Source organism: Musca autumnalis, unplaced genomic scaffold, assembly GCF_047663935.1.
Source record: "Musca autumnalis isolate F117 unplaced genomic scaffold, ASM4766393v1 scaffold_4, whole genome shotgun sequence".
Taxonomy (NCBI): Eukaryota; Metazoa; Arthropoda; class Insecta; order Diptera; family Muscidae; genus Musca; species Musca autumnalis.
The window spans coordinates 147322775-147331179 of record NW_027411977.1 but is presented as its reverse complement, the minus strand read 5'-3'; the positions used below and the strand labels follow the sequence as shown (position 1 = coordinate 147331179).

The window sequence follows — 8405 nt, the reverse complement described above, 5'->3', positions numbered from 1 at the left end:
TTGGGTTGTTGACATTGGAATATTTATTTATTTTTCAAAACCAGTGCCAGATGCAGATGTAGTTTACAAATATTAAAATTCAAAATATATAAAATTAAAGAAACACAAAAGACAAATACAATTAAATTATCAAGTAAAATACACATCTTAAAGCCAACTATTTTCTAAAAATATTGTTTTTATTACTGCTAATATTATTTTTTAACTCGAAACGACGCTGCTCTGTTTATTCTTACTACTGGGGCATCTGTTGAGCTGGGGTTGTTCGTTCGTGTTGCTATACGCTGTTTAACCAAATTGGAGGCAGCACTATTGAGAACTATAAAATAAAAATATGTTAATTGAATGAAAATCATTAAATGTAACATACCCTTGCTGACAACTGTGTGTGGACTTTTCCTTACTCGACTTGGGCTAAATTTCTTGATGTTTTCTTTCTGCACGCCAGCGGCTACGGTTTTTAAGAGGTTGTTGTGTGTAAATTTTTTCGATTTCAGAAGAACTGAAAAAAAAGAAAATGGTTTATGTGCTTTAAAACTTAATTTACTTAACTCACCATTCTTAAGCTGCTCTGAATTAGATGGACCTTTCACAATTTGTTCCGACAACACATTTGATACAAGATGCCCCTTATTGGCTGGTGGTAACGCTGCTTTGTGGGTTTTAACATTCTTTTTGGAACTGTTTGATGTCACAGAGGGTGCCATGTAAAATGTAGCATTAACATTTGCATCCACAGACAACACCTGTGTCTCATTCAGATTTGTACGTGTTTTCTTGGCTGGCATTTTAAATGTTGTATGCATATCAATTGTGTCAACGTCAGTACCACCCATACAGCCATCATCGTCATGATCTGAGTTGCTATTCATACCATCTAAATCGTCCAAATCGTATTCTTCCATGCGAAAACGTTTACTACTGTGGGTCTTGCGCTCGATTTCTTCCGAACAAATTTGATCAACATCTTCATCACTAGATCCTGCTGGAATACCATCCATTAGCTGCTCTCCCACAGTCAAATCATTGGGTACCGCACTCAAGGTTGTTCCAAGTAAATGCCGTTGCAGTTGATCATAATGATACCTTTGTTCTGCATTCAATGTACCATTTTTTATTACATCACTGGCTAGAGTAAACGCTCGTTGGAGCCAATGTGCATTGACCACAACTTCGGTGTCTATATTCGTTATGTGTTTATTTATAAGTGTTTGCTTAGAGCACTGTACTTCCATATTTTTTCCTTTCACATAAATCATCAGTAGACTGGCAAGTTTTGATGATTTTATTTGCTGTTTCAGCTTTTCCAAGTCCTTGTACGAATTTTGTAATTTTTGACGCCAGCATGGTATTTCCATTTCTAATTTATCAATTTCTTTACTTAGATTGCATATTGTTGTCGAGAAATTATCAAAATTCTTTAAAATAAAAGTAAATAATTAAGGGTAAGTATTTTATAAAGATAATATATATGATATGTATGTATTTGGACCACTATTGTAAGAACCAAAAATTGAAAATTAAAATATTGGTCTTAATTCATATTCAAATTGAATGACCACTTTTATCTTTAGTATATATTTCAAAAATCCAACACTTAATAAGCTTACGAGGAGTGTGGTGAAATTTCTTTAGCCTCGTCTTTTTGGTAAAAATAAATTTTTAAAATTTTGTAACAATTGTTCAAAATATCGGGTCCGCTGAACTACAGCATATGTAGTAGTTAGTGGGGGCCTTTATTATGGAACAATCATGATGCATACCTCTCAAAATATATTTTTTGTTTAAACATATTAATAAAAATATTTTAGCTCAAGCAAAAATATAATTGAAAAATTTCTTAATTTGAATTTTGCCCATTTTTTATGCATTCCTCGCTACAAAAACTTTTGACCTTAAGAGAAGACTATAACACCTGCATTCGTCTCCTGGGTAACGTTACTAATTGAACTTTGTGGACTATGCATTACATAAAAACATTTGGAACCTCATTTTTTGTTTTTGTTTTTTTAATGGTAAGCAATTTTTTTAACAACAAATCTGAGTTAAATTGCATTACCTTACAAATAATAAGTTAAGCAAAGTATTCTTGGTGGTGCTATAATTGCTTTCGAATCTGTAGGGTGCAAATTCATCAGCTGTGTTGTTCTAGTTCGCTGTTTTGTGGAACTCAGTGGCAACTTTGTTCACTTGCCGGTATAAAAGACAAATGTCAAAAAGCTGCAAAGTAAAAACAAACTGTCAAAAGTAGTATTGCAATTTTTTTGGCATCAACAATTTAACAATCTTTAGAAAGTTTTACACAAAAAAATTGCAATGTTTACCAGAAAAAGCGCATCACTTATTCAAAACATAATTCGGTCACAAATACCGACATTACATAAGGTCGCCGGAAGACGTACATTGTTGCCTCGAGCGAACGTGCTATCAGTTTTTCCATTACAAACAGCGTCGATCGCTACCTCGGAATCTTGTTATGCAAAAACCAAAGACAAGAAAAAGGAAAAAGGGAAGAAAGCCGCCAAAGTGGAAATAAATGAAACACTTTTGCGCGATATTATAAATTATGATTCGGTAAATGCACAGATGCAAAAGGCAGTACAACAAATGAAGGATGACTTTATAAAGCATTTATCTTTACGCTCGACAACGGGAGCCATTGATACACTGCGCATTATGGTTGATGGAACTGAACATGAACTTCAAGAATTAGCACAAATCTCAAGGAAAAATCCCAAAACAATTGTAGTGAACATGATTGCATTTCCGCAGACAATACCAGATGTTCTGAAGGCCTTGGAAAAGAGTGGTATGAATTTGAATCCACAGCAGGATGGTACAACTCTCTTTATCCCCATACCCAAAGTAACAAAAGAACATCGAGAGAATCTTTCGAAAAATGCCAAGAATTTGTTTATCAAATATCGAGACTCTATTAAAGATATTCAAAATAACTGTATTAAAAAGGTGAAGAAGCAAACCGATATTTCAAAGGATGATGTTTTTTCTGTCCAGACCCAAGTAACAGCCATTGCAGATAAATACATTGCCGAAGCGGAGAAAATTTTACAAGCTAAACAAAAGGAACTGCTTGGTGATTCGTAGACGGCGATACCCCGTTTCTTATAGATGGACTGATGAGGAAAGTGTGTTATAAGTAGATTAGAATAATGGAAAAATTAAATTTCAAATAAATTTCGTATGCATTTTTGTCTAATTTTTAGAGTCTCTTTGTTGTGTGGACAGGCTTATTACAAATTATTCATTTGTCATGATTCTAATAATAATAATACGTAGTAATTGTGTTTTGGAGTAGTATAGCCAACCCTCCCTTAAGTTACTTAATTTAAAATTTACTTGTTATCGTGGCATTATATTGTAGTGTACAGCCTTAAGGTCGAAAGATTGGCATATATGAATTGAAATAAATACAAATAAAATAATGTTAACAACTTCAATATCGTCATGAAGATGAAACTTCCTTATGTAATACTTGTTGGAATAGATACAAGGTTTTTAATAATATAGGCGGGTATTACATGTTGGCAAATTAGTTATTTCGGCTCTTCTGAAACTTTTAAATTGTCCAATTCGAACGTAGAGTGCTAACTTTATCACTGTGTTTATTTTTCGACGTATTAAATATAGTTGAAATCCCAGGAAAATACTGTGTTTTTACTGAGGGACTTTGTTACCGCAAACAAAAATAATAATATTCTGTAGGGGGAATTGAAACACAGACATAGAACATGCTTGCCAATGTTCCACTGTGGCTGATTGGTATTTTCAGGAAATCTCCATAATAACCACCAATATCCAAAAAAACCTTAGTAAATTCTAATTTAAACTACACATGAAAAAAGCCACTTACCTCTTGCTGCCTACTATCAATGTTAAGCATTTTACGAAAGTCTTCCATGTCTGTCTTGAGCTTTTTTCTCAATGTTAGATTCTTTAAACGACTCTTCAGTGTAATATATTGATCCTGTATCTGTAGTATTGTCAAAAATATTTGATCGATTTGGGTATACCACGGTTTGAGTTCGCTGTCATCATATGTCGACGCCTTGCTAATTTTCGACTCAAGTGTAGCCATGCTTTTCTTAAGACGATCATTTTCATCCATAAGTTCGTTGACTTTTTTGACATAGAACTCTTTCGGCATATTTGTTTTCAACGCGTTTTGACGTAGTGTGGTTCGAATCTTTTTAGCTCTACTTGCATACTGAAAATAATACAAAATTACTTATGTGAAATTAAATATCATGTAAGCTTTAACACATACCTTTAACGTATTATAGGTGTCTTCATATGTCAGGGAACTCATTGAAACATTTGCCACCATTAATGTTTGACAGTTGCCACCCAAAGAGTCCTTAAGAATTCGAGTCAGATTCGAATCACGATAAGGTATATGTTTTAATCCATCTGCCAACTTGTTAATGCAATTGCCAAGCGCCAAAAGGCTTTTATTTATACTTGCTCCTTCTTTAAACCTAATACCAATACCTTTGGTACTGGCAGCACGTTCACTGCCGGCCAAGTCAATCATGGATAACTTAACCATACGTTTGGTACCTGTCTTACGATCTGTCATCCTTATGTGTACTTGGAACACAGCATGTGATCGCGAACTTTCTGCATTCGCGTCTGTTGGATGCTGCGTTCGATTAGAATTTCCCAATGCCAACAACTCCAGTAGCTCCTCGGCGCTATATATAGGTTTAAGAACTAGACCACTAACGACAACACCATTCGAATCTTCCCGCAGTTTAAGTGGCCCAGTCTTTGTCAGAAGATTCATAACTTGTTCATTGTATACTTCCAAATAACTGACACCCACGTCAAATTTTCTTACATCACTTTGTGCCTCAATCTTCTCAAATAGATCTCGCATTGTCAGGAATGTCAGTCCAGGGCTTGTTGCACTTCCCAACATAGTAAATGTTTTACCAGCTCCAGTTGCGCCATATACAAAAACTGAACAATTATATCTAGAAAAAAAACAAGACACCTACAATAACGGAACAAGTGTCATTTAGGGGCACCTCTCGGATCGGTCCGAAATTTTTACCATAGGTAGCCCTTGGGACCCTGATTCCAACGATATATAATTTTCTGGGGGGAAGTCCATACTTCCCGAGATATGGGTCTTGACTTTTTTACTTTTATCACCATTATTTTTAAAACCTATGCAATATGGGACTCGTTTTAAAGCTCAAGACTTTCTCCTATGGACAGGGTCAAAAGTGGGCTACGCGATCAAAACTCTCTTTTAAATTGAAAGTGTTCTTAAGTAGCCGGCCTTCGGCCGGGGATTTAAGACTTTTTCCTATGGACAGGGTCAAAAGTGGGCTACGCGATCAAAACTCTCTTTTAAATTGAAAGTGTTCTTAAGTAGCCGGCCTTCGGCCGGGGATTTAAGACCCATATCTCGGGAAGTATGGACTCTCCCCCGGCAAATTATATATCGTTGTATTCAGGATGCCAAAGGCTGTCTACTGTAAAAATTTCAGCCCGAGCCGAGAGATGCCCCTAAACGACATTTAAGCCACAATAACAATTCCTCCCCTATTTGTAAAAATGCTCACTTACCCGTTCAATACAGAATCAACTAACGGAGCTGTACATTCTTGAAATATTTGTACGTTTGTTGTGTCGGTATCATAGACGCGGTCATATTCCATAGATAATTTTTTGTTAACACGCTTTGTTATGTCGCGATGATTCACTTTAGTGCCCTGAAAAAAGAACTCGTCGTCCTCTTCATCAGGATCAAAGAGCAAGGTTTCACGATCCAAAACCTTTATAATGGTTCTTTGATTTTGCTCCATTTCCCTACGATTATATGGCCGAACCCGTACCACAACTTTGATGTTCTTTTGTTCCGTCGACATTCTAATTTTTTATATATTGACATAAAATAGATTTTTTTTAAATATTAAATTTTCCCTCGTACTGTTTTTCTTGTTTGTTGTTTTCAAAAGCGTTTCAATTCAAAAAGGCGTCTCTCTCTGCCCATTGTATTTGGTAACCACATTAAAACAACTGGTAATCATTAGAAAAACAAGGGCGGTTCAGAGCAAGGCATACTCACTGCGTAGATGCATTCATGGTGTAATAATTGGTCTGTTCCAGTACTGCAAGAATCTACTAATTTTTACTATTTTTCCCGATAACATAAAGGAAAAAATGTTATCGTAGTAAAAAATAATAGCTTCTTGCAGGTTCTGGAACAGAGCAAATATAAGGTGTAAAGACCAGAACAGAATCAATCGTCGCTTGCTTCCCAAAGTCGATGGTCAGACTAGCAAGGTTTCATGAAACCAATTTCGTTAAAGTTTCTTTTCAAATTTCGTTAATGTCCACACACGTTAACGTGAAATTTAAGATCTTTGCGTGTCCTCTTTATTTTACCATTCGCGTTTGTTGTGTTTCTCATACCAATAAAAACAAAAAAAGACATAAATAAACCAAAAAACAACACAAAATAACTAACATTAATAATTAAATTAATATTAATAGTTAAAAAGCAAAAGCAAAGCATACGAGAGATGCGGCAACTCTACGCGGCTGAATGTGTGCTGAAACACGATTTTCGTATATTTGGACTTTTGACTTGAATCCGGGAGAACATGCAACTAAAGGCCGGAAAAAAATCAATCGTCGCTTGCTTTGCTGGCTTCCCAAAATGTCAAATTATAATGGAATGCCGGAGCCTCCTAAAGGGGAACGCAGGCGAATTTGCAAAGAGGCTCTGGCATTCCTTTATAATTTGACATTTTGGGAAGCCAGCAAAGCAAGCGACGATTGATTTTTTTCCGGCCTTTAGTTGCATGTTCTTCCGGCTTCAAGTCAAAAGTCCAAATATACGAAAATCGTGTTTCAGCACACATTCAGCCGCGTAGAGTTGCCGCATCTCTCGTATGCTTTGACTTTTGACATAAAGCCGGAAGATCATGCAACTTAGTCCATATTTACATTCGGCAATTTTCCTTGCGGCAATAGTCAGTTTGTCGGTGAGAGAGTAGGGATTAGAGCTGGCAAACCATCGATATTCCCAACATTAGATATTTTCGATATAATGTTTTAAAATATCGATTGCTATCGATATTATCGTTAAGTTGTCATCGCCATTAAATTGAAGATGAAAATGGCGGAAATGTCAATGATTTTCTTGAAATTATGCAAAAGTATTTCACAAAAATGTAAAGGAGAATAAACAACTGCTTTTATTTTATAAAAAATGTAAAAAATAAATTTTATTTTACCCAAAAAAATGTGTACGTGTGACTACGGACTTACTTTCTTACACACACATAACCGAACAGCAGCGAAATTTCTATTTATTTCAATGGATTTCAGGTTAGGGGTTTTTATTCCGATAATATCGATAGGCAAAACTATCTATCGATATTGAGTTTTTAAATAATAATCGATATTATCGATAGTGCCATCGATTTTTTGCCAGCTCTAGTAGGGATACGCAAGTCGATTTTCGAGTAATCGATTCCTCGATTCTTTGATTTGAAGAATCTAAAAATCGGAATCGATTTTTGACTTCATAGAGAATCGAAAGATCGATTTTCTATTATGATTCTTCGTTTCTTGAAGAGGGAATCGAAAGATCAATTCTGTTTTGATGTACCACGAAAATGAAATATGCAGATTACATTGATAAGAGCAAGACAATAATATTATATTATTTGTTGTACTGATGAACAAAGTTAATCTAACGGTACGGCAGTGTTTAACGCGAAGCATTGTACTCTAAAGCGCTCACATTTTCAACTAAGGAGTCATCTCGATCGAACGATTCTTTTATCCAAGTGAGTTCTAAGTAAGAATCAAAAGATCGATTCTTGAGTTCTATGTAAGAATCAAAAGATCGAAAGATCGATTTTTGCTTGGTAATTCGTATCCCTATGAGAGAGGGTGTTGAGAGGCAAAGGGTTACCATATACCTCACCTCTCTCTCCATCAAACTGACTTAATGAATTAAGCCAGAAATCCTTTTATGTGACGAGCCCTTCATTTGAACCGAATTGGATGAATAGTTTAAGTGTTAAGCTGAAAACACATCCAACGTTTGGGTGAAGTTTTGTGTTGGGCGTTGAGAAAAAACAACAACAACAGGGCGACGCCGACACCTAAGTCCAGCGTTGATCTGTTTGTAGGCATATATTTCAAATAAATTTGAATTTTTCGGCATCATGTCCAACAGTGTAAAAACGGCCAAAACGACACAAAACTTTAAGCTGGAAACACATACAACGTTTGGGTAAAGTTTTGTGTCGTTTTGGCCGTTTTTACACTGTTGGACATGATGCCGAAAAATTCAAATTCATTTGAAATATATGCCGACAAACAGATAAACGCTGGACTTTGGTATCGTCGTCGCCCTG

The 8405-nt window shown here is 35.6% G+C and overlaps 2 protein-coding genes across 2 annotated transcripts; one reads left to right on the top strand and one right to left on the bottom strand.

Annotated features, from left to right (window-relative positions):
* On the bottom strand, positions 1-6045 carry Klp67A (Kinesin-like protein at 67A). The gene is made up of 6 exons (XM_073980315.1): positions 5596-6045; positions 4286-4994; positions 3872-4225; positions 557-1418; positions 371-502; positions 1-319 (listed from the first exon to the last, which is right to left on the bottom strand). Exons 1-6 carry the CDS (start codon positions 5895-5897, stop codon positions 195-197), a joined length of 2484 nt encoding a protein of 827 aa, XP_073836416.1. The 5' UTR covers positions 5898-6045; the 3' UTR covers positions 1-194.
* mRRF1 (mitochondrial ribosome recycling factor 1) lies at positions 2190-3217 on the top strand. Its single transcript, XM_073980320.1, has one exon. The coding sequence runs from the start codon at positions 2317-2319 to the stop codon at positions 3103-3105; it is 789 nt and encodes a 262-aa protein (XP_073836421.1). The 5' UTR covers positions 2190-2316; the 3' UTR covers positions 3106-3217.
* Positions 6046-8405: the final 2360 nt, after the last annotated feature.